Below are 27,222 nucleotides of genomic sequence, written 5' to 3'. Positions count from 1 at the left end.
GAGATTGTTTGTTCAAAAATACAGAATTTTGTTTGTTTCTTGCCTTATCAGTATTCAGTTGCTGTGTTAGGAAAGAAGACTTGTTGTTGGAGAAAGCAGGCAGCAGTAGTTCTGTAGTTTGGAAATTGAGGTATTGATGTGATAGTTTCAGATGCTGGAGCGTGTGATATCTCCCTGCCTATTCACATATTTGACTTGACAAATGAATGTATTTCACTATCAAGAGGGCAGTGGAAGACTTCCAACAGTTGGCCATTGCAGTGAACCTCTCATTGCAAAGTTACAATTCCACCGGGTTATCATTCCTGATATCCTTCGAATTCTTTCATTTTGGAAGACTGACCCTTGTACACAGGATGTGAAGCCTCGCCATACCTTCAAAGCTGAATGGCTTTAATTACCTCCTACTGCATCTACCATTTTTGTAGTATTAATGCATAGATCATGTGCTTAATATTAATGCAGCTCCCAAGTCTCCATTTAGGTCTGATATTTTATCTTGCATAAATCGTAATTTTGTGGGCCTTAGCTTTTATGTTTCATTGAACCATGTCAGACAGCAAATGAAGCACACACACACACACACCATGCTGTCTTGAAATTGTTTCATCATATCTCTGGAGGGCTCCAGAGGATGATGTGTCTTATATTTTCAAAATTACCATCAATTAATAGATATCATCAGGCCCTACATGGTGTGGATCTCAAGGTTGCTAGATTCATTCTCTTGCACTCAACTTAAGTAGCCATATTCATCCAAGTGTTGTTGGAAAAGAGAGATCCTTCTCGGAAATAAAACTTTTCTTTATGGTGTGTTATGCAAATTATACGTTGTTAGCTTTTTGCCATTTGGAGCTAATGCTACAATCCATTACCTCTAAGTAAACGGGACTTGTATAACAGCTCTTCATTGTGCAGCAGTTTTAAGGTTCACTGTTTGATATAATGATAGCAATTTGTGTTGATCCTCCTCTTCAATTAATGACAGTGGATGCTTTGAGCATATCTTGAATCGATTCTTTGGAAGTCTAAGGAATGTAATTAGGATATGGGTTTCTCTCCAGTAAGTATGTGTGTGTGTGTGTGTACGTGTGTATAATCTTTTAAAATCTACATCATCATCATGGGCCACATAAGTTCTTATTTGAAGTTGCTGCACTCTTATCCATTTAATTTTTTATCTTTTTAATGTTTCAACATTTATTAATTATCCTATATAATACACTTTGTGAACAATGTAATTGTTCACAGTATGTCAGTCTGTTCAGTGTTGACCCTGGCATTTCTGGTGGCCAAATCAAATAAAACTGCACAGTATTTTGGTTTGAACTCTGCATATATTTACAAAAATATGTACACACAACTGGCTTCTGCACACTTTCAGTCTACAGAAATTTTGTTCCCAAAGTAAAAATGTTTAATTGTTTTTTCTGTAATTTTAGTAAACAGTAAAACTTTCAGTCAAAAAATATAGGAATTATTACAAAGCTTTTTTTTTTTTTCCTGGAAGAAAACAAGATACACAAAGAAATAATTTACATTTGACGTATATTTGTCCTCATCGTGTTTGTTGTTAACACGTTTCGGCTGTTATATTCTCCAGCCTTCATCAGGTGTCTTGGGTAAATTTCGAACCTGGGTTCTCATTCCTAAGGTATTTTTCAAGATTATCATCATCCCTGCTTGGAATCAAACTCAGAATCTTGGAGTTAGTAGCCCGCACACTTAACCACTGTGCCATATGCCCATGAGCATAGTGGTTAAGAGCGTGGGCTACTAACCCCAAGATTCCAAGTTCAATTCCAAGCAGTGACCTGAATAATATAATAACAACAACATTGAAAAATAGTAATGAGAACCCAGGTTCGAAATTACCACAAGACACCTGATGAGGGCTGGGGGGTATATCAGACGAAACATGTTAACAAACAAAATGAGGACAAATATGTCAAATGTAAATAATGTGCAAAATTCATCTCTTAAATATAGAACAGAAAAGAAAAAATTGCTCAGAAAGTATTTACTAATTTCTCATGCAAGTCTTCAATATTGCACCCAACAATTACTTGGACAAAATATTCTAACTAAAATTCATAATCAGGCTTAGTTTTTTAATTTTTTTTATTTACTCTTTTTTTTGTTGACATGCATAGAATAATTTCTGGTACTTTAGGACTTTTTAAAATAATCATATTCACAGCCATACTTGATCTGTATTCTGCATTTATGGCGTAATGAAATTGAAATGAAGACTTTCCAACTCTACTGTAAACATTGCATTTATTATATTGGCATGATTTTGGGCTTAGAAAAGAGGTTACAGGGTTTGATTATAAAGTTTTAAAAAAAGAGTAAGCAGATGGTGGTTTACTGAAATATTGTCTTTTGCTAAGAAATTAGTTTACCTCTGAACAAACATCGAAAATGCTTCTTCAATGCACTTTGCAAAAGTTCTTCCTCCTAAGCATAAAAATTTGATGGAAAGAAGAGTAAAATTGAATATATTTGTCTCACCTTGTTTGAATTGCCTTCTCTTTTTTTTTTTTTTTGTGGTTGTTTAATGGTTTTCTAATGTTTCCCATTTTTATTTCAATAGGATTTACCAAATGCTATGAATGCTGCAGAAGTGACTGACAAGTTGCAATTGCATGGCCTGACTAATAGATCCTGGTATATCCAAGCAACGTGTGCAACAAGTGGAGATGGATTGTATGAAGGACTTGATTGGTTGTCAAATCAATTGAAAAGTGGGAAATAAGTTCCAAGGAGGAAATGTTTGTATGAATTCCAAAAGTGGCTGTCTGCGGGTTGACTGCTGCCTGTCAGTATGCAATCACTTTTGCTCATTCCCTCAGTTTCACATTGTCTGTACAGTCCGTGTTCATTTGTTATTCAATTTCAGTGTCAGGGTTTCAGTTCTTTCTCTCGCTCGCCTGTTGGGAAACTGGCCCTTACACAATGTAAGATAAATTTATAGTTCTTTATGGTCAAAGCTATAGACTATTAATAGGGGTTACTCAGAATGTTCTTCTCGGCAGCAGCAGTGGTGATGGCACTGTGCCATGATAGTGATGATGGTGACTGTTTCTTTTAAATTACCACTATCACCACTGCTGCAAATAGGTAGAAAATTAAATAAAAAAAAAATTGAAAAAAAAATTGAAAAAAATTGAAATGCCATCAGCTCCATCAGCTTTTTTTTTTTTTTGTTTTTTTTTTCCGTTCATAACAGAACCTTTTTCTGTTAAAGTTTAATTAATTTACTTTTTTTTTTTTTTCCTGTAAATTTTTGTCTCCTCCTTCAAGTTGCTTGGAATTAATGATGTGGACATTCTAGTAATCATAGAGGGTGGAGAATCATTTTTTTTTTCCCAGAGAAATAAAGCAGAACTATTGAAAAAAAAAAATATTGAATCAGCAAAACTTAACAGCTTGGTATTGGTCAGTTGGCCTCTCATGGCATCTTCTTTCTTTCTTTTTTTTTTTTAACTGTTGGCTGTAAACTTTTAAATCTAAAGTGTGCTTATATGTTTTTTTTTTTCTCTCAAACATACACCATTTTTTTCTGAACCAAGTTAGACATTCCATGCCCCTTTCCCTATTTCTGACAACTAATGCATTCTTCAAAGACTATTTCCACTTTGGTACTAATGAACTCATCACTTATCCCTGGGGTATTTACTGCCGCATTTGCATAATTAGCTGGGGGGTGGGGTGCTTCTTAAACTTTTGTTCAATTTTTTTTTGTTTGTGATTCTTAGGCATGGCATTAGAATTACATTCCAGGTTAACTTTGCTTCATAAAATATTTTTTTCTTTCCTTTTTGCAAAAATTGAGCTACCTTTATTTATCTTTATTTAAAAATTGCCATAAGTGGCATCTAAATTTGTTTCCTTATTCCTATTTCCATTGTGCTACGACTAATCTCATTGCCTGAATACATAATCTTCAGCTATAGAATGTGAGAAATAAGAGTGATAATTATATAGATATATTCTCTGTATAATTGGCATTATATGAGGGGGTATCTGGTTGTAGGTATCATCAGAAAATTGCAGGGATAGACTCATCTGTTATTCGGAAATTTAAAAAGAAAAAAAATTGAAAAAATATTTGGAAACATTTATTGAGGAGTTCTTGCATATTTATAAGTCAGCTTTAAATTGTATGCAGAATTTTATTTTAGTTGTTGTTTTTATTTTAATTTTATTTTCTCTAATGTTAGTTGTGTTCCTCCTCCCATATTTCCAACACTGCATGTTAATACATTTTCTACTGATTCTTAGTTAGCATGAAATTAGTTGCAACCAATAAATAATATATATTATATCCATTGCAATCTTATGTTGACCTTGACAATACCCTTCCCAATCTATTTTTCCTATTTCTGTGATGTGATAACAACCTACCAAGGTGGGCTTGTTGCTCAACTTCATGCAATAACACCGTTTTTTGTTCCTCTGGAATCACTTAAACGATAAATTTGAGTTGGCTGAAAGTCTGCAAGTGCAGTTATTTTGAAATGACTGACCACCACTCCTAATAGCCAGTAATTCTTGCATGTCATTTGCATGGATTATTCAAATGTATACTGCATACAGATCTAATAAATATTTGAACTCCCCTTTTCATTGCTAATTTTCTCTTTGAATTTACTTTCTCTCTTGCTTTTCATGACAAGATTTCTAAACCATTCATTAGTTTGTAAAAATACTTCACTGTTTCTTTTTTTTTTTTTTTTTTTACCTTTTAACAAAATTCTCTTGGTACTTGGTCTGATTACCATTCAATATAATTCCAAATATTTAGCTTCAGAAAAGCCTTATCAATAAGCAGCCAGTTTTAGATTACTTAGCATAGAAAATGGTTAAATGATATAATTAAACAACTGTAGGATATGTCTTCACCATTTATCCACTGTAAAAGCACAGCTTAGCTGTAGGTATTGGAAACAATTTTTCTAAATCTTGCTTGGAGCTATTGATGATATTGAACAGATTAAGATCTACTGCATGCTGCCATTGTCTTCTTTTAATGTTTTATCTGCTTTACACCACTTTGTCCTCGTTAATTAACAATAATTTAATTTGCTACCATTGCTGTTTTGTGAAAAACTGATATTTTATTTCATTTAAGATAATCAAAAATTGTAAATTATCCTAAAATGGTGGAGATATTTTCATACATAATATTTAAAAAGCACCATTGAAAATTGGTTTTGCAAATAATTTGCCTAAGCTACTAGGCTTTAAGGTAGCTTGAGAAAAATTAAACTTTGGGAAAGAAAAGATTTGCCTCTTTCATTTGCATGGCAAGTTCTATAGCTTATTTTAAAATTTGTAAACTTACAAGATTTATTTAGCTTACAGAAATCTGAAATGTTCTATGAAATTTACCAAAATTTGTGAATGGCTTTTTGCGTGGCATTGAGATTAATCACCTAATGGTTAGGATACTGTTTTATTCCAAATATCCTAGAAACCAGGAGCTAGACACTCCAAACTTGTAGAATAAGGTTTTGTATTATTTTGACTCAAATGAATTTATTCATTCTTGGCCCTTGAGCTGCTAATTGTTACTTTAATCATTTTGGCCATTTCACTCCTAATTAGGAAAGTATTCACATTGTATAGTTAGTTTTTCTGAGATCATTAAAGAACAGTTTTTCCTTGTGTTATCTGAAGATGATTCATTTTAATAAAAATTCATATCCATCATCTTCAGAAAACAGCTTTTCACTTTCCTCACTAAAGAATTCAACCAAATACTGCTCAAAGACCTTTTCATTTCTTTTTATTACTTGACAAACTATTGCACAATGCTATTTGTGCCGGTGTAACAAATGATTTGTATTCTATTCAACAACACATTTTGTTGCCAATTGTATGAATACTTCACTTAATTCATTCACTGCTCTATTTGTAACAAGAATCTTGAAATAATTCTTCAGCTTGTATTAATTATTTCAGCAAAACTGTGATGTTCCTTAATTGTCTATAAATTTTGTGCTTCAGGAACGAAAATAGCTAAGATAAATTTTGAATATTTAATTTAATTATTTTGAAGTGACTGTAGATTCAGTTTATTAGTTTATCAACTCTATATTATGGGAGACCCCACTGTATTTATATTTAGTATGCAGAGTGTTCCCATGAGATATTTTCTCCTCACCTGTATTCTTGATATTCATAATCAGTATCACCCCCCCCCACACACACACACACACATAGTGTCACTACTAGCCTTGTCAAGTGAGTAGCAGGTTTCACTGAAGTATATCCATACCTTTTACTAGTTGGTTTTGATGACCAAATCCACTCTAATCTGCATTGTATAATCCAATTTCAATTCTAAACACTGATATTGGAAGGTTTTGTGTAATTGCTTGGATAAGCTCATTTCTACATTAACTTACCTATGCTTGCATGGGTCAGGTGAGTATTCTCCACAGCATCCCACCAATTATTGCTTACTTTTCTCAAACTACTTCAGCACCCTGACATCAGCTTTTTCACTATTTTTACCCATGTCTTCCTATTTCACACTTTCTTTCCATGTAGGATCTGCTGGCTCTTTACTCAGTTCTGATCCCTATGCATTACATGTTCTGATAGTTTTACTCATCTCCCTCTTCTATGCTACATCTGATTCCACTTAGTTCATCTGTACCTCATTGTTCATATTCCTACCTGTTACATCCAGCAGGAGCACACTTTATTATTTATTTTTTTTCAAGCTTTAACACACTCACTGCATCCTGTTCCCATCTCTCTCACTACCATGCAGCATTACAGTTTGTACACAAGCATTGTACACTCTACCTTTTGTTTGACAAGGAAATCCTCTGTTTGGCAGAGGTAACTCCCTGAACTTTCCTAAGCTGTTCTTATTCTGGCAATTATATTTTCAGAGCATCCTTCTTCACTGCTTTTGTTCACCCTGGTAATAGAAACTCTCGGCTTCTGTATAGGTTCACAAGCCAAACATTGGAAAGCAGAAATAAAATGAGGATGATTATGTCTCACTGCTAATTACTCCTGTGCATGTGCCACCAACTACAGAGCTTGTTAGCCTACCTGTGATCCTACTATCAAAGATCACAATCAATGTACAAATATGGAATTTCTACCACTATTAAATATCCATTTCCTTGATGGCAGCGGAGTCCTGTCTTGTTGTCTACCTACTAAAACTTTAGTCTTTTGTTTCTGTGTCTGCTCCTCTAATTCTTCCATAAACTCTGCTGTAAGTACTCAGTCATTAGTATATAGTCCTCTTGAACAGCTGGTCTTAAACTCCTTTGTTATACTTTGGTGGACTATAATAGGAGAACGGCTGAGAAGTGAACATTGTATACCTCCCTGCATAATATACATCTTCACTTAACTCCTTTTCACCTCTAGCTTTGATTGCATCTCTGTACACAGCTCTCACAAACCACCGAGTTCTTCCAGATTCTCATTGCTGACAGACGAGCAATTAACTAATTTTGCTTTTCCTCCTGGGAATCCTATTTATTCTGTTTGACCAATAAGTATTGCATCATTTTGGGATAAATCTTTGTCTGTTGACTTTCTCCAACTGTAAACTATACATTCAGAGTATCAACTAGTTACAGCTCGTTGTGCAAAGTCATTGAAATGTCTTTAGTTTCATTTTTGAACCCAGAACAGCATTAGTGCCATGAAATAAGGATAATCATCAGTTGCTATTGTTACGTTGTATATTGAATCTGGATGCTGGACGCTTCCATTGATTAACCAAATGAGCAATTAAATTAATTGCGCAACCCTTGGGTGCCTTTAGCAATGGCGTTTCCACTTACAAATGTTTGGACCAGGTTTGCAGTTTGTGGATCTTTTCTCTCTCTCTCTCTCTCTCTCTCTCTCTCTCTCTCTCTCTCTCTCTCTCTCTCTCTCTCCAATGCTCTCTAAAGGGTCATGGCCATTGCTTTTCCTCCTAACTAAGCAATTAAAAATAAAATGTATTAGAGAAATGGCCAAAATATATAGTGCCATTTGATTTGGTTTTCTGACTGCTGTGAGGTTTCAGAATGCAAGACACAATGTCACATGCAATTAGGTACCTTTTTGGCAGGATTTAAGTTTTGCCTCAACTGCAGATGGACAAAAGGTAATAGTGTGTTGGATATTTCATTTCAATCTTCAGCTTTTCAGATGTACAACATTGCAACAGAGAAATTTGTGATAAGAACTACTTTGAGTTTGGCCAGCAAAGTTGTTGCTTCATTAAATTGAGTGGAAGCTTGTCTTTATGCATGGCTGTGTGGTTTACAAGTTGAATTTCCAAACTATGTAGGTTCAGGGTTAGTGTTTTCTGTAACCCTGCACAAACCAAGGCTTTGTGATTGGATTTGGTAGATAGAAACTGAAAGAAGCCTGTTGTGTGTGTGTGTGTGTGTGTGATTTAATGTTCACTTTCCAATGTATGGGTGAAACAGAATTTGGGGTGGATTATTCTATGGCTGGATGCTCTTCCTGTCTACAAGCAAAATAATATTTCCCAATGACCAGACATGTCTTAGGAGGTAATGAAGGACACCACTTCCGTAACAGTAATATTCACTTACAAGTTTCATTGTCATGGCAACAGTAACACACACACATATGCGAGGGGCTATTTTCAGTTTCTGTCTACCAAATCCACCACAAGGCTTTCAGTTGCCTGGGGCTGTAGTAGAAGACACTTACCCAAGATGCCATGCAGTGGGAGTAATCCTGAAACCATGTGGTTGGGAAGCAAACTTCTTGCCGTGCCTACACATGCATGTATAAACGTGTGTGTGTTTACATTTCTGCTTTTTTGAAAATTGCTGAGCTATGAATCATCTTGTCAACAAATTATCTGATTGCTTAGAATAAGAGGTAAAGGTTAGCAACAGGAAAAGCATCTGACTGTAAAACATTGTCTCGGTTATATATACATATGGCACATGCTGACATAGGAAAAAGCAAAGCAATTCCACACAATAGTAAAATGTGGATGTAAAACATTGGACATTAAATGGGTGGCTAGAATTAAGGTATAGTTGACGAGGGTCCCTTTCAATTAACTCTGCTCAGTAATTGAACTGCAGCTGCTAGAACACCACTTTGAGGAATTTAGTTGAACAAATTGACACCAGTACTTGTTCATTTGTTCTCTTTTACTGAACTGTTATAGGGGACATACACAAAGATCCATCGTTGTCGTGGTCATTTAGCATCCATTTTCTCTGCTGGCTTGGGCTGGAAGGTTTGATGTGACCTGGTGAACTGCAAGGCCACATTGAGCTTCCAATCTTGGATTTGGCATAGTTTCTCTGACTGGATAATTATTTAAGCTTATGTTGATTCCTCTGTGGTTTTGTTTTGCATTTACAATAAAATATATACAATAATAAAAATATATATATATACACACACATATAGGTGCAGGAGTGGCTGTCTGGTAAGTAGCTTGCTTACCAACCACATGGTTCCAGGTTCAGTCTCACTACGTGGCACTTTGCGCAAGTGTCTTATACTATAGCCTCGGGTTGACCAGAGCCTTGTGAGTGGATTTGCTAGATGGAAACTGGAGGAAGCCCATCGTATGTGTGTATCTGTGTTTGTCCTCTCACCATCACTTGAAAACTGATGTTGGTATTCTTTTCTTTATGTTTCAGTCATTTGACTGTGGCCATGCTGGACCACTGCCTTTAGTCGAACAATTCGACCTCAGGACTATTTTTTTGTTAGCCTAGTATTTACTCTATCGGTCTCTTGCCTAACTGCTATGTTACGGGGACATAAACACACCAGCAGTTGTCAAGTGATGGTGGGGGTACAGACACACACATATATACGACCGGCTTCTTTCAGTTTCCGTCTACCAAACCTGCTCAGAAGGCTTTGGTAGGCCCGAAGCTATAGCAGAAGACACTCACTCAAGTTGCCATGCAGTGGGACTGAACTCGGAACCATGTGGTTGGTAAGCAAGCTACGTACCACACAGCCACTCCTTGTGCCTATGTTTACGTCCCAGTAACTTAGTGGTTCAGTAAAAGAGACCGATAGCATAAGTACTAGGCTTACAAATAAGGTCGATTTTGTTCGACTAAAGGCAGTGTTCCAGCAAGGCTGCAGTCAAATGACTGAAACAAAAGAATAAGTGCTGTTTCTACGTCAGGGATTTTTCACCTATTGCTGGGGTGGGGTAACACCTGTGATAGTCAAGGGGATTACTGTATGTATGCAGACATGCACAGACACATTTAAATACACAGACCGACAAGGAACTTCTATAGAAACGTACCTATACATCCACAAATATCTAAACATATGCAAACTTGTGCATCATGTGCTTATACTTTCTTTGCAAATGTGGGGGTGAGTGGAAATGTAAGAATGTGTTGCACACTACCCCCCCCCCCTTTCATAATATCCCTGACAGAAATCTTAAAAGTTATTTACCATCACTGCTAATAAGATACAGTGTAGGCCAAAAGTCATGCACAGAATAAGTTCAAAGACACTCCAGAATTGTCAAAGACATGCTTCAATCTTTCTAAAATTCAATAAGATAGATCAAATAATGAATACACACATGCTTGCGCATGACAATCAAAATAAGATGTCATATGTGATTTTTGGCCCACACTGTAGATTGTTAGAACCGAGAAATTAGGTTGTTTGCCAATAATATTAATGAGAAAGATTGATCAATAGATCAGCAGTTTGATAGATATAGGTAATATTAGGTTCAAATTTTGGTACAAACCTAGTGATTTCGCTGGAGGAGGTAAGTTGGTTACATTGACCCCAGTGTCTAACTGGTACTTATTTTATCGTTCCTGAATGGGTGTAAGGCAAAGTCAATCCCTGGCAACATTTTTCCTGGTGTGGTAATGATTCTGCCAGCTTGCCGCTTTTGATACAAGCAATATTCTTTATTAATGTCAGGGCGGCGAGCTGGCAGTATTCTTAGTGGTATTTCGTTTGCCCTTATGTCCTGAGTTCAAATTCTGCCATGGTCGACTTTGCCTTTCATTCTTTCGGGGTCAATTAAACAAGTACCAGTTATGCCCTGGGGTCAATGTAATTGACTTAATCCCTTTGTCCTTGTTTGAACCCCTGTGGGCAATAAGGAAATAAATATTCTTTATTAATGTTACTAAAGGTAAAGCGATTCTGACAGGAAAATTGGGGAGCTGTGGGAGGCCAAAGGAAACATACAACAAACAGAAGTCAGATTACAACAACAATGACAGGAAGGAGAGAGAGTGGCTTGAGTTAGCTTATTTGAAAGCCTAGAGATCAGTGTCTGGATCAGCTGCCACAAACTTATACACATTAGGCTTCCACACAGTTTCTATCTACCAAATTCACTTACAAGGCATTGGTCAGTCTAGTACTATAGTAGATGTCGCCCAAGGTGCCATGCAGTGGGACTGAACCTGAAATAACCTGGTTGCAAAGCAGCTTGTTAGTCACACAGCCATGTCTGCATTTGCTCTGAGCTGTGCAGCAGGTTCCTGCCAGTTTGGTAAGGACATTATGAACCCTTTAGCATTGAAATCAATTGTATCAGAACCAAACATTCTACTTTTTTTTTATGTTCAAACTTGCCAGATCTAGTCTCTTGCACCTATCCAACAATGTCATTTTCAAAATAAATAATCTTGAAGCTAAAAGATAATGCCCAATTAATTCAAGTCAATATGGGCATATGGTGTAGTGGTTAAGAGCATAGGCTACTAACCCCAAGATTCCAAGCAGTGACCTGAATAATAATAATGATATAAAAACAACATAAAAAAATACCTTAGGAATGAGAACCCAGGTTCGAAATTTCCCCAAGACACCTGATGAAGGCTGGAGGGTATATCAGCCAAAACATGTTAACAACAAACAAGATGAGGACAAATATCTGTCAAATGTAAATAAGGTAAATAATTCGAGACAATTTTAATAAATAAACTTTACATTTGATACAATAATCTGAATGCTGAAGGTTTAAATCGTGGAAGTGATAGTCAATATGAATGAAATACTGACCAGAAGGAAAAGTTTAGGGTTAATATTTTTATTGCTCCTAGCATGAAACATAGAGTAGACTAGGTGCTGTGTGGTAAGAAGCTTGCTTCCCAAGCACATGGTTCCGGATTCACTCCTACTGCATGGCACCTTGTCTTCTACTGTAGCCCAGGGTTGACCAAAACCTTGTGAGTGGATTTGGTAGACGGAACTTGAAAGAAGCCTGTTATGTGTGTATGCATGTGTTTGTCCCCCAACTCGACATATTTTGGTGTATATATGTTCCTGTAACTTAGTTGCTTGACAAAAGAGACCAATAGAATAAATGCCAGGCTTTAAAAAATATACGAGTGCTGGGATCAACATTGAACTAAGACTTCAAGGCAGTGCCCAAGCATGGCCACAGTCTACTGACTGAAACAAGTAAAAGGAGAAGATACATGTGGGATATTGGTCATTGATTCCTCTTTTTGATTGTTTCAGCAAGGATGGAAGGCAAGTTATTAGACCTCTGTGGTGGTCAAGGTCTTACTCATTTCACCAAGAACTTGTAATCCAATCAAAAAGAATTTTGGTTTAATTAATATTACTGTGAAATTATTGCTTAGTGGTTTCTTAAAAAAAAGATTTGGAACATTGAGCCTCGTCTATCACTTATATGGGATAACCTAATATGCTCAAATGTGAACCATGTTATGGATTGATCGATGATAACATGGGTTGGCAATTAGTTGAAGATTCTACTTGCACTGCAGAAATTCACCCCAGCAACCACCCACAATACTCAGCTAGCTACCCAGAATGCACTGACTGTGTTCACTTAACTATGCTGCAAAGCAGCATATTTTTCAAACAGATTTACTTGCATTTATCAAAATGGAACCAGTGAAGAGAAAAAATGCAATGGTGAGTGATCCTAACAAAGCTAAATGGGTGGATTGTCTAAAGGAAAAAGGTCAGACAATCACGAAAATACATGATGGTAGAAGCTTGGCTGTTGTGGGCCGTGAGTGTGGTGTCGATGAATCCACCATTCATCCTATTTACATGGTGTGTGGAGATGATATACCTCACATGCTGGTGTATAAGACAAGCTTTTTTTTTTTACTTTTAGTTGTAATAAAAAATTGCTATGCAACTATTTATGGATGCTACACGAAGTGTATGATGAGAAATATTAAATTTGTTTTTTCCACAAAATAATCTAGTAAAGTAAGGCTGCTGCATCTTATATGCTGTATTTGTCAGTGTTTGGTGTCCAATACAATGTTTGGTTATTTCTTTTTGTCTTTTTATTAACCCCACTCCCCATGGCAAACAAGGATAGATGTACTGCTATTATAGTTTTGCTTGCTCAATTCTATTAGAAGCTACACTAATCAGAAAGTTTACATTTTGTTTAGTTTGTGCTTTTAAATTTCTTTTTCATCATCATCTAACATCCACTTTCCATGCTGGCATGGGTTGTACAGTTTGACAGGAGATGGTAAGGCTGGAGGGCTGCACCAGGTTCCAGTCTGTTTTGGCGTGGTTTCTACAGCTGGATACCTTTTCTAACACCAACCACTTAAGAGAGTGTACTGGGTACTTTTTTACGTGGTACCTCTGCCACATTCTTTACCTTTTTTTGCATATCAAGTGCATTGCCCTGCTGTAGCCAACACTATCATCATAAGCTGGTTTAGCAAATGAAAGACAAGATTGGTTGTATGACAATTGAAACACAATAAAAGTACTTTCATTCACATTTATATAGCAACACAATTTCTTTCAGATGATATTGGCTTACAGTAATTACAAAAGAGAAATACAGGTTCCTTACGTTGGCATGAGATGACCATAGTTGATTGTCTTCAACTTGTTTTTCTTATTTTATCAACCGGTTTCATCTCTGGAGAATTTCAACATAAAGGGACATAACAAAATACCAAAAGCTATTTAGTTCAATTTTACCCATCATCACTCTCCAGTTGTCCATTGCTTCACGTTTAGAATTTCCTGTTGCTTTCAGTCATTGGACTGTAGCCATGCTGGAACACCAACTTGAAGGATTTAGTGAAACACATCAACCACTAATCCTATTTTTTTAGTGTGGAGCTTATTTGGTCGGTCTGTTGTTGCACCACTAAGTTATGGGGATGTAAACAAACCAACACACTCGTGATCTAGTGGTAGGAAAGACACCCACACATGATGGGCTTCCACGCAGGTTCTGTCCATTATATTCACTCAGACATTGGTCAGTCCAGTGCTAGAGTAGAAGATATTTGCCCAATGTGCTATGCAGAGGGATTGAACCTGAAACCACATAGTTAAAAGTGTGCTTCTTAACTACATGGCCATTCCTTTCCAGTTATTTAACAGAATGGTAATTGTAACAAACATTGAATGAAGACTTCTTTGTAACCAGATAACTTGAGGTTTAAACCAAAAGTAATGCAGCTTTTGTTTTATTAAAAGTCATAAGACATTCAAAGTGCACAGGTTGGTAGAGCAACTCTTTCTTTATACCACTGGTTCCGAACCAGGATCCAAATAACCCTTGGGGATTTGTATAAGATTTTGTTGTTAAAGTTTATCTGCAATAAACTGGTTATAAAATTACTATTTTTAAATCTCACACATGAGAGATATTCAGCAACAGTACTTTGGAGCAAGGACGAATGTTGCTGTAATTTAGCCGCAGGAGATATCATCTCCAGCTAGCTATACAACACTATCTGTATCCTTATATTTTTGAACAAAGGAATCTAGCACCCCCACTCAGCTCAAAGCAATTTCTGGGTTATTCTATGCTGATGAAGGGAAATAACCTGGAAATCGTGATACACAGATATTGTTTTGAGCTAATTGAGGGTGCTAGATTCCCTTGTTCGAAAATATAAGGATGCAGATCATGTTGTATAGCCAGCTGGAGATGATGTTTCCTAGGGCTAAATTACAGCAACATTCATCCTAAACTAGGTCTGCCATGTAATGTTCGCAAACAATCTTTACACCAAACTGGTTTTACTTCTGCAATACACAAAATATTTTAATTTTTTTAATACAATTTCTAATAATATTTAATTATAAAAATATAATGGGATTTTTTTTAAACATTGAATGGCTATGGGAGTCCATCCAAGTGAAGAGAAATGAAAGAGGTCCATAGGTAACAAATGGTAGAGAATCACTCCTTTATCCAAACCTACAACTTTGTCTCCATCACATTTGTTCCATAGTTATTCTCAAATCCTTGTTGAAAAAAGAATGCAGATGCACTCTGCTGTACATCACTTCTTCACAGCTGTTTTCACCTCATCTGCTTCATCAAATTATTACCCCTGAAGACTGTCCTTCATAAGTGGAAGTCAGTTTGTGCCATATCTGGGCTGCACAACAGATAGAAGACCACTGACCAGCTTCGTTTGCTGATTGCCTGATCTGTTGCCAAAGATATGTGATCATGTGCTGTCATGGTGAATGTGGAACTCTTCTTCCTAATGACCTCTATGAGCCTTTTGAGTGTCTCAATTCCAGAAACTCAAGGAGACTGACATATTTGTCATCCCCCAAAACAGTTACCATGACTGTGCTTGTCATTGGCTCTTGACTTCTTAGACCTTGGAGAAGAGATTTACCATTCCACTTAAAAAGGTGTTTAAATGCTTTAAAAAAATGGAAGTCAGTGGGTGAATGATCAGGAGGATGTGGTAAAGTCTTGTATTCCAAGACTGAATTTCTGCAGCGTCATTCTTGCAACATGTGGCTTTGCATTATCACGGAGCAGAATTGAGCCATGCTGATTCGCCAATGCAGGAGTCATTTTTTGGAAGTGAACATGCATTTCAGTGAGTTAATTGCAGTAAACCTCTGCTGGAATGCTCTGATTGGATTCCAGAAAGTTACAATGGACAACACCAATTGCAGACAATCACCATAATCTTTTGTTGATGCAACTTTGCCTTTGGGAAATGTTTGGAGGGCTCATCACAATCAAGCCATTGCCCTGATCATTTACGGTTATCATAAAGGATCCGCTTTTCATCACAAGTGACTATTTGGTCAAGAAAAGGATCATTAATGTTTTGCAGAAAGAGCATCAAAGCACACTTCAAAATGCCGAACCTTTTGATTTTCATTGAACTCATGTGGTACCCATTTATCAAGCTTTTTAACCTTACCAGTCTGCAGATTGTGTGGGACCATTGCTGACACCAAGTGCCTGAGAAATTTCTTTGACACTTTGATATGGGTTTTGTTCAACAATTGTTCATTGTCAAGACTGCATGACCGTCTTCTACCTTCTTCATCTTCAAGGCTCTCATCACCACAATGGAATTTCTGAAACTACCTTCATACTGTGCAATCACTTGTGGGCCTCTCTCCTCATGCTCTGTTGATATCGGCAGCAGTTTGGGAGGCATTGTACCCAAGCTTGAACTCATGCAAAAAAAGTAAGCGAAGATCCTTTTTTTGTCATGTTCATAATTAAGGGCACCTATGCTTCAAGAATGTTTTTTGTCTGAAATAAGTAGAAAATTATAAAAGAGCATACATCAATTACTAAGTATGTCAAAATTCACCTAAAATATAACTCAAATACTATGATAAAATTGCATTTCAAAACACAACACTTAGCGTGGCTATTATTTTCGGAACAACCTAATATATCCACACATACATACATGTATGTGGATACATATGGGGGAAAATTAATAACATGAACTCAAACTAGAGAGTGAAAAACTCTGCAACTGGAAGAAGTATTACAATGAGTCAGTATAAGCCATGAGTTTGCTTTTAACTCACAAACTGTATAGAGTGGGGTAAGAGAGGAAAATATCATTGTAGAAAGGCCCCTTTTCAGGAAGATCTAAATTAATAATGGTCAAAGATCTAGAATGAAAGTGTGGATTTGAATTGAAATAGAACATAGCCAGATAAAATAAAAGCCAAAACACGGTACCAACCTCAGCAGATTGATGTTGGAAGATTCACCAATGTTGTGGAAATAATGGATAATAGGAAGGCACCATGAAGAAAGATCTCATAGTTAGTTACAAATAGGAGGCATTTACTTTTTATAGAAAACTATTTATACAAATAACTATGGAAAGCCAGATTGATTTATCAAGTTGTCTTGCCATAGATTGAGCAAACCTTGTGACCAAGAATAAAAACACTGTCTTGGTAGAGAACTGTAGCCTGTCTTAACATTATGTACAAACTGTATGCAAGCTGCCTGAAATAATTCTTCCAAGAGCATTGGGAGTCTAATGGTAAAGTTGCTGACAAGTCAGCTGGTGGAAAGAAAGGAGTGTAGAAACAATGTGGCACCATCTGAAGTAAGAAAGCATAAGAGAATAGTTTGGTTCCTTTCTTCATTCATGGCAACTGGAATCACTACAGCTGGAAAAAGTATCTGCTGCCTTAGCTATTGCTATTGATGGGTGCATGTAGACCTGATCCACAGACCTTACACTTGTAAATGAAGGTGGGACGATTGATTCTGATATTATATTTCCAAGACAATAATCTGTCTGTGTATCTGTTTATCTTTCCCCAAAATCCATTGTAATTTCTTTTACAAAGTTCCACTGCCTATGCTCTAGGCTCTGCAATTAATATCACCCATATATACATACACCGCCGGATTGAGTGGTATTGCCCAGGTGTCGAAGTTGATGATGGAAGTATGTTGGATTGTTGGTATGGCTGTTTTTGTATATGTGGAATAGTATTATTGGATTGTTGATATGGCTGTAGAATAGTATCATAACACATCCTTTTGAGATATTCATTCCATATATAAGCTAGTACACACACACACCCACACACAGGTTTCTGCCTGGCCAGCTCCTGTCAAACCGTCCCACTCATGCCAGCATGGAGGGTGGACATTGAACGATGATGATGATTATATATATGTATGTATATGAATGTATAGTTGATAAAACATTAATTTGCATGCAACAAGCTCTTGTCTTTGTTGCTGTACTTCTATGCATACATCTACTCAATCTCTTAATTTATTTCTGTAAATGTAAGCTGTTTGCCTTAGATGCATTTTCTAGGCAGTTTATTTCCTACCATACAAAAGTATGCAAGTGAGTCTGTGTCATGGTCTGTCAAATGGATAGAGATCTGCATCTGTATGCTCAAGGCAAGTGAGTCGTCAAGATAATGCTGTCCTTCAACTAATTCTGTAGCATATGAACATGACATGAACTTCAAAGCAAAGTGGATTTACAGAAAGAAGAAATGAACTATAGCATTAGTATTTTACTTGTTTGAATGTTGAATCACCAGTGGTAGAAAATTAACTGAATATTAATTGAGGTGAAAGCAATAATGAATGATAACGTATAACTTTTCCTCTTCTTTTCTACACACTTAGTTTGATTTGGTTGACTAGACTCTTTAAGGCAGAGTAAAACAAGGAATAAAATAGGAATAAAAGAATAAAATAATACTATAAGAAAATAGACTTCTTCCAAGTTATTGATACAATAGCACAACAATAATTACATGACCTACCAAAGACCAAAGTTGTAATTGTAGTTATTGTTAGTAAGAAAGAAGATAAAACTCTGTCAGGTAAATGGCCCTCCTAAATATGTAGTAAAGGAGTTGGAAGAAATTCCATTTGCTGCACCCAGTGTAAACTATGGACGTATAAGAGGTGCAGTGGAATCATAGGTAGATTAACAGATAAAGTCGTCTTTGTATGTGGCAGATGTGCAGGAACAATAAGCACCAAGAGCACACGGGACTTAGATTCTCTCAAATATCCAGGAGGCTCTCTTGAAGTTGTAGATAGTTTCTGTTACCTAGGTGACCAAATTAGCAATGATGGGAGGATGCTCTGAAAGTATTGTTTCTAAAATAAGAATAGAGTGGAAGTGAAGCTACAACCTCTGTTGGAAATAAAAGGACTCTCTCTCAGAGTGAAAGGTAGGATTATATGATGCTTGTGTACGAATGGCTATACTCCATGGTAGTAAGACATGGGCTCTGAATGCAGAAGACATGCATAGGCTGGAGAGAAATTAAGGTAGTATGCTCCGTCGGATGTGCAATATCAGTGCGCATGTAAGACTGTGCAAATGTATTAAGAGAAAAGATGGGCATAAGAGAAATCAAATGTAGTATGCAACAGAAAAGACTATGTTAGTTTGGACATGTGATGTGTATGAATGAGGACAGCTGCATAAAGAAGTGCCGATCACTGAAAGTGGATGGTACCTGCAGAAAAAGGAGACCCAGGAAGACGTGAGATGAAGTGGTAAGGACTGATCTCAGGATGTTGGGTCTCACAGATGAAATGACAATGGACAGAAATGTCTGGTGATATGAAGTTCTATGTCAGCGAAACTGAGCTCTAGAAGTGCTGTGTGTCCCATACTTAACAAGAAAATTTCTTACACACTCTACCACAACAAACCAAACTACATTTCTATATCTCTTCTCTTCCTCACATTTCCACTTCATGCACTACGCTAATCTCTCACTCCCCAATCTTGTGCTCTTGGCCCTGTGCCACTGTATCAGTGCTCTCCACTAGCCCCCAACCTGTGTGTTCCACCCACATGCCCTGTCTCATTGTAACATTGCTGTCCACTAGCCCCCAACCTGTGTTCCACCCACATGTAATGAAAACTTTACACACACCCTAACCCCAACAAATCAATCTACATCTCTTCTCTTCCTTACATTTCCTCCTTCAGACACTATCTCCCTCCCCAAGCCTATCCTCACAGCCCTGTTCCTCTGTATCATTGCTATCCTGTAGCCCCCCCCCCCGACTCTATAAATACCCAGGTTATCGCCATTCAATCTTCACCTCTGCATTATTTAATCATGCTTCCTTTGCAATGCCCTGCCACTTATATTATGGCGTTCAAACTTCAGTCGCATATTCTGACTTTCCAGCTCTTGTCAAAACCATCCAACCCAGACCTGTATGGAAAACAAGTGTTAAATGATGATGATGTATGTTTATATTTATATATGTAGGCAAAAAAAAAATGTCAAAAAGACAACAGGTTCAAACAATAAATGCTCAGACCTGACCATGTGTCTGAAATCTAACATTAAGTTAAGAGATGCATGATTCATGGAGATAAGAGTTTACTATAGGCAATGTAGTGGTCAAATGGATGTAGGTATAGTAGAATAAAACATGAACAGGTAAGGCATCAAGTCAATTATAACATATTTATACAGAAGAAATTTAGCAGAGAATTGAGAAAATCTGGAGGGTGATGGTCTGGCATAGACAGGTACAAATCTAAGAAATTCACAGTAAGATAGAATGGTGCAAGTTATTGTATTGAATCAAAGTAACTTGCACTAATGTAATTTATGTATATGTAGACACAATGCACAAAGCTACTGCTAATGAACACCTCCCACAGAAACTGCTGTAAAGAACAATCTGCATTTTCCCAATCATCATTTATGAGGCTATCACTAGTGATCCCATGGATTTTATATACCTATCTAGAGTGAACCAACATGGACAACTCCTCCAGTTCTCCTCTGTTTCACTACATTATTGTATGATTTTTTTCCCTGGATTTGTACGTGTTTATGACAAAGCACTATGAACTTTCACGCCCTGGATCCTCTCAGTTTTCTGTTAAATCTATAAAATTTCGTTCTTTCTTCTGTATAAATATGTCATAAATGACTTAATGCGTTGCAACAGCATGTTCATACTTTCTTGTTATGCGCGTGTGCGTGCGTGCAGGTTTTAGTGTTTGTCTTCCACCACCGCTTGTAAACAATTGTCAATTTATTTACGTCCCCGCAACGTAGCAGGATGGAATAAGCACTCGACTTAAAAATAGCGACTAGGGGCGATTTGATCGACTATAACTTTCAAAACGATGCTCCAGCATGGATGCAAGCTAATGACTGATACATGAAGAGAATACAAGAATATATACATATATATGCATACACACATGCATTTATTCACTTGTACTTTTCCTGACGATATCGTATATTAAACCGTAACGAGAATTTATCGCCATGCATATCTACAACTCGATACCATTGCACAGGTGGTACACGCATACAAGAATTATACATGTTCCAAGTACTCAACTGTAGTTCAATTAATGACCAGTAGACACTGTTATCTGCGATATATTGAAGTGTTATCTATTCATTTCCAATGAATTAGACAACACGTTTGTGTCAAAGCTCTTTTTTTTTTCTAAAATGGTTTCCTATATGTAAATTGTTAGTACATTCCTGAAAGTGGTATTTAATAAATTCGATACTGTGCTTTTGATAAATTTTATTTTTAAAAACTGTATTACATATTTATTTCATATTAATTAAATAATTGTTTAATTAATAATTCTGCTTTTGGATGTCTATGACGTCATTTTCGCTGTGATGTCGGGTGGATGCCGGCGAGTGAACTCCCTTACATTGTCGTTCTCTAGTCTTAGATGCAGGGACGCCAGAAAGAATTTGGCGCAAGTTTGTCTTAAGTTTACATTTACTTTTGGTGCCATTTCGTCTTGTAGCCACGTCATGTCGAACAATGTTGACCAACAGGTAAGTAGCAGTTAATACAATGACTGCACTATGAAAAGAACCGGCTATTAAGGTGTCATTATACATATTAGGATAATAAGTGCTGTTCAGATAAAGACACGCACTGCTTTCCAACTTAGCCATGTGTTAAAAGATCCTTAATACAATTAACACAGCATGTTAATATAACAAGCTTTATTTAATTGAAAATTTGTTAATTAATGTAGGACCATCTTTTATATATAGCTTACATATATATATATATATATATATAAGGAGTTGTGACTATATTAGTCTTCTGTGTCCCTTTACAATACAAATCATTTAGAAATATAAAAAAGAAATCGAAATACTCAACGAAATGAGTAAAAAGATTCAATCTAAGACATTTTAAAGATTGTTTCAATTAGGATTTTATTTACATTCCATATAAGTAACGAAGTCCCTATTTAAACTAGACATTATTATGTGTTAGAGGAAAAACAAAAAAGCACATGCGACTGGCTCATTTAAAAAAAAATATTTGTTACTATTTTCTGTTTTGTAAATATTAATTTACTGTCACACAAGTATAAACAAATGTCTCTAGGTATACAAAGTGGTTTTATTTCCAAATCTTGATCGATACTTTTATTATCTGATCAGTTTGATTGGATTATAAAAATAATTAGGAAAACTGCAATAGTTATCAATAATAGTAATTAGGATAAACCAGGATATGATCCCTTTATGGTGGATAACCCTCATCTAATAACGGTGTGCCTTTTGAATTAATGTAAAGAAGGCACACATCAAAATTTTGATATTTCGATACCTAAATTTTAATTCTTTTTTAGAAAAGGGGGGATTCATGTTTTAAGTATCAAATTCTTTTATTCATAAGCTCAGATATTTATCCTCATTCAACCGTAAAATATATTAAATTCTCAAGCGAGTTGAGGAGCTTCCATATGGAAAAGTGTCTCGTAGCTTAATCATCGCAATACATTGACACAAGTCTTTGTTTTCATGTAACGTTTCCGTAGAATTTAATTTAAAGATTCCAATCATTGATATAATAATGCCCAGGAGTTATTGACAACAAACCAAAAGAAAATGCAGACGGTTTAGTATATATGATTGGAAATATTATTTTCCATAAATTAACCAATTTAATAGCGCATTTTACGATGTATTGATAATTATCAATATTCATTCTTTGAATGTAAAGAAGAAACTAGTGCAGTCTTGTACTTACTTACCATGGACCCTACCAGGGAACGCGTTCGAACAGGAGTAATTTGGAATAACGAATTAATCGCAAAAATCGATTGAATCCGTTCAGATGACAGTAATAAAGACATATTTTCTATATATTCATATATTATATATTTTCTATAAAGAACTTCCACACCAGCCATAGCAATATAGTTACGTCCCTTACACCACTCCACGTGATTTTCAGTCCATAGTTACCAATGTCTGCATCGTAGAATCTTTTCTGAGAATTATGAACACGGAGAAAGATTAAGTATGTTATAATTCTTATTGCTATGTCTTCAGCATTCGAGAGAGCCATTACATCAGAAGTGGAGATATTCTCGCTCACAATTAAGTTTTGAAACGGCTCATTGACAAAAAGTTCAATAGAAAAAAACACTTTTTAAACCTAAAGATCAACGCATTACTCATAAAGCTAAGATTGTTTATCTCATCTCAGATGCATCTCATTAGGTAATTTCACCCTTTCTGTACCCCCCCCCCATTTCTGCTGTATATGTTCGCTCGACTAGCTAGAAATAGCAGCCAAATGTCTTCAAGTTCTACGGAAATATCTTTCTTATGTTTTGACAGAAATAGTAGGCTGGTGGACTAGATATCTAGCTGCAATTAATTTGCTCGAATTTAAATTTCACTAGTATAAGCTTTGTTTTCATACGGGAACCTATTCATTTGACTATTGGGTTGGTGCTTAATTATTGTGGCTTTTTTTTTCCCACAAAAACAATAGCAATATTTAACAAAAACATCTTTAAATGACGGTCTGACCGTCTGCCAAGCAAATGGGAAGCAGTAATTGAAGTAGATGGTGAATATGCTTCGGAATAATCATTTAAAGATGTTTTTGCTACATGTTATTGTTTTTGTTGAATAAAATTTATTGAAAAAAAAACCCGCAATAATTATGCACCAATCCAATATAAGCGATCTAAAAAAGACTGTCTAAAAGTCTGTTGAGGCTTCTTTTTGTTTCTTGACTTGGAGACCTAAAGACCTTTAAGGTTTCATAGTCAAAAATAATTTGATTCTGGTTTATATCGATATCGGTAAAAATACACTAAATCAGCTCCATCAAAATTTGAACTCAGAATGTAGCCGTGAAACATTGACTCTGACGCTTCGCTGTTTCTACTTTCTTATCATTACACTAATTAGTAATAGTCAATAGTTAATTGGCCATAATTATATATATTACATATGTATGTATATACCCACCCTCATATAATGCAGGGTAACCCAACCCATGCCAGCATGGGAAATTGATGTTGAATGATAGCAGTGATGAATATCTAGGTAAAAGTTAATCTCCCACTTAATCAAGGGGGCTCTTACCTTCTTTTCTGTTTTGTAACTTATATGGCAACCTCTTTAGTGCTGGTAGCACAAAAATATAAATAAAAAAAGAGGGGAGAAAGAAACGCATCCAGTACGCAATGTAAAGTGATTGATGTTAGGAATGGCATGCAGTTGTAGAAATCATGTCAAAACTGACATTGGAGCCCAATGCAGTCCTGAGGCTTGCTGGATCTTGTCAAGTGGCTGTGTGGTAAGTAGCTTGCTTACCAACCACATGGTTCTGGGTTCAGTCCACTGCGTGGCACCTTGGGCAAGTGTCTTCTACTGTAACCTCAGGCCAACCAAAACCTTGTGAGTGAATTTGGTTGACAGAAACTGAAAGAAGCCTGTCGTATATATATATATATATATATATATATATATATATATATATATTTGTTGGCATCCTTTTGTCTCGGGAGACAATGGAGTTGCACATAAAGTAATCCAGTCTGGTTTTTACATTTCACGTCGTTTCCAGTTTCCTCTCCAGTTTTGTGCAGGCCTGGGCTACATGTAAGAAAATCCTGGATAGCCCAATTGTCAGGATTCCTCTTTCAACCTTGCTGACGTAATCCAAAGGAGTGCAGAGCATTACATTTGGGACCAGCTTGGTTACAGGAGCTGTCAGAAGAGTGTTGAGTCGAACATTAAACCGCTTACGGGACTCCACTCTGGATTTCTTTGAAGGTTGTCTCTTTTCTGTAACCCTGGATAGGGGCCCATACTGGGTATTGTCAGCTGGAGCCAGCTGAGCCTGGGACTCATGTCCGGCAGGGTCGTCACTCCCTGAGGTAGTGAAGAAGATTGCTACCCACTACCTACATATATATATATATATATATATATATATATATATATACTAGCATTAAAGACCCGTCGTTGCTGAGTCATAGTGCTAGTGCATGTATATATGTGTACATATTACATTTACATCTATATATATATATACATATATATATATATATACATCTACACATAAAATACAAAATACAAAGTTATATCTTGATATCGCTAGTGATAACAATACTCAAAATATATAACAGACTGGAATTGTTAGCCCGTCTCTTGTAATTTTGATCAATTGTATCTTGTCCTCCCTCTTGTATAGAAGTGTGGCTACAATCTAGCCTACCTCTACTTCGGGAAGGGGGGCGGGGGCATTTAACTTTTTTTTCCGGGACGTCCTATGTCCCAGATATAAAGGTAAAAATAAAATATTTCCACTTTGCAAGTTCGAGTCGAGTACTCCCTTGCACGCTCCGTTGACTCGAACCTTGCTTCTATTGTGGCGAATTTACCGCCTCTGATTAGATACCTTTCATAGTCGCACCAAGACACTTTTCGAAGGTGCTTTCCTCCATGTGTTCAAATCTTCTTTTTTCTCTACATTGTATACTTAATAGACAATAGTCTTTAATTTAATTTTTTATTATCCATCTGGACTATTCCATTTCCGCACGCTAATTTTATTTTTAATTTATTCCCATTCATGTGAAACCACTTGTTTAAGTCATGGATGCAATTTTATACCAATTGCTATTTTTACTTTTGTTATGTTACGATTATATTATACGTTAGTTTGATTTTAATTATTACTTAATACATATAATTCAATTGTTATTATTTTTATTGTTAAAGTGAAAGTATCTGACATAAAATAGAGAAACGGTTTTGTCTCATTTTTAACACGTAATACTGAAATAGTGGAGCAGATATGATATTGCTATGGGCTTGCTCTAGGCAAGAAGTTGAACATTTTTTTTGCCCATGAAACTACATGGACCCTAAGTAAGGCATGTGTAAAATTTGAATGGAATTGGTTGTGTAGATCTCAAGTTTTAGGGAATCGTAGTGGAGAAGATATGATATTGCTGTGGGCTCACCCTAGGCAAAAAGTTGAACATTTTTTTGCCGATGACACTCCCCGGACCCCAAGTAAGGCATGTGTAAAATTTGAATGAAATTGGTTGTGTAGTTCTCAAGTTTTAAGGAAACACACAGACAGACAGACACACATTCTCAGTTTTATATATAAAGATATATATATATATATATATATATATATATATATATATGTGTGTGTGTATATGTATGTATGTTTGTGTGTCTGTGTTGTTTCCCCCAAACCGATGCTGGTGTGTTTACATCCCCTGTAACTTAGTGCTTCGGCAAATGTGACCGATAAAATAAGTACTAGGCTTACAAAGAATAAGTTCTGGGGTCGATTTGTTTGACTGAAGGTAGTGCTCCAGGATAAACTCTCCAACCCATGCCAGTACAGCCAGCATTGAGAACAGCTGTTAGATAAAATGTCTGGAAAGGCTGGGAGGTTATGACTACAATGCTTTTGATCAAAAATCTCTCAAGTAGGGCTGACCTGGAACTAAAGAACAACAACCACAATAGCCATAGCACTGTCTTTTATTTTTTTTTATTTGTTTCAGTCATTGGACTGTGGCCATGCTGGGGCACCATCTAGGAAGGTTTCATGACCTTAATGAAAATCACAGAAATATAGTTATATTGTATAGCACACCATAAAGCCTGTGAATTAATTCGGTTTTCATGAAACATCATTTTATGTTTGATTTTTTTATACTTGCCACTTGTTCCTTATTTCCTCCTTCATGAGGTTCAGGCTCCTCAGAAAATAAACCTTCATCATTTTCCCTCGTCTACCCTTGGTCTTCCAGTTCTGTAGATTCTTACCTCTTGGATTATCTGACACTTCTTCATCCAACTCGCATACTTCACATGTCTTTACCACTGCAGTATTACATCTAATATCTCCTGTACCTAGTTTTCCTCTCAACCTATTTTTTTCTCCATCATTTATGCACACTGATATTACACATACAACAAAATGTCTTGCTTCTTTCCTCTCTGCCTCTCTACATCCTCTGCATTTAGCACCTTTGTCTCACAACCATGCAGCATCATACAATTTGCTCTTAAACCTCAAAAGAGGACCCTTTTGCTGCAAGTACAGGTAATAGTAGCTCCATGAACTTTTACTGTCTCATTCTTGCTCTGACTCAGTGCTTTCAGAATACCCACCTCTGCAGCTGG

The 27,222-nt window shown here is 36.3% G+C and overlaps 2 protein-coding genes across 4 annotated transcripts in view; both read left to right on the top strand.

Moving 5' to 3' along the window:
* LOC115216698 (ADP-ribosylation factor 1-like 2) overlaps positions 1-4,640 on the top strand; it is a 45,236-nt gene extending 40,596 nt beyond the window's left edge. For both annotated transcript variants that reach the window (XM_029786229.2, XM_029786228.2), the window contains exon 5: positions 2,597-4,640. In XM_029786229.2, coding sequence (XP_029642089.1) covers positions 2,597-2,758 — 162 coding nt within the window. In that variant the 3' untranslated portion in view covers positions 2,759-4,640. The remainder of the gene's footprint in view (positions 1-2,596) is intronic.
* A 16,791-nt stretch (positions 4,641-21,431) lies between these two features.
* LOC115216783 (proteasome activator complex subunit 3) overlaps positions 21,432-27,222 on the top strand; it is a 26,031-nt gene continuing 20,240 nt past the window's right edge. Inside the window, exon 1 of one of the 2 annotated variants that reach the window (XM_029786354.2) lies at positions 21,432-21,576. In XM_029786354.2, the coding sequence (XP_029642214.1) occupies positions 21,553-21,576 (24 nt within the window). In that variant the 5' untranslated portion in view covers positions 21,432-21,552. The remainder of the gene's footprint in view (positions 21,577-27,222) is intronic. The other variant, XM_036506487.1, reaches the window with a different exon arrangement.

Source organism: Octopus sinensis, linkage group LG10 (assembly GCF_006345805.1).
Source record: "Octopus sinensis linkage group LG10, ASM634580v1, whole genome shotgun sequence".
Classification (NCBI taxonomy): domain Eukaryota; kingdom Metazoa; phylum Mollusca; class Cephalopoda; order Octopoda; family Octopodidae; genus Octopus; species Octopus sinensis.
This window is presented reverse-complemented; position numbering and strand designations above follow the sequence as displayed.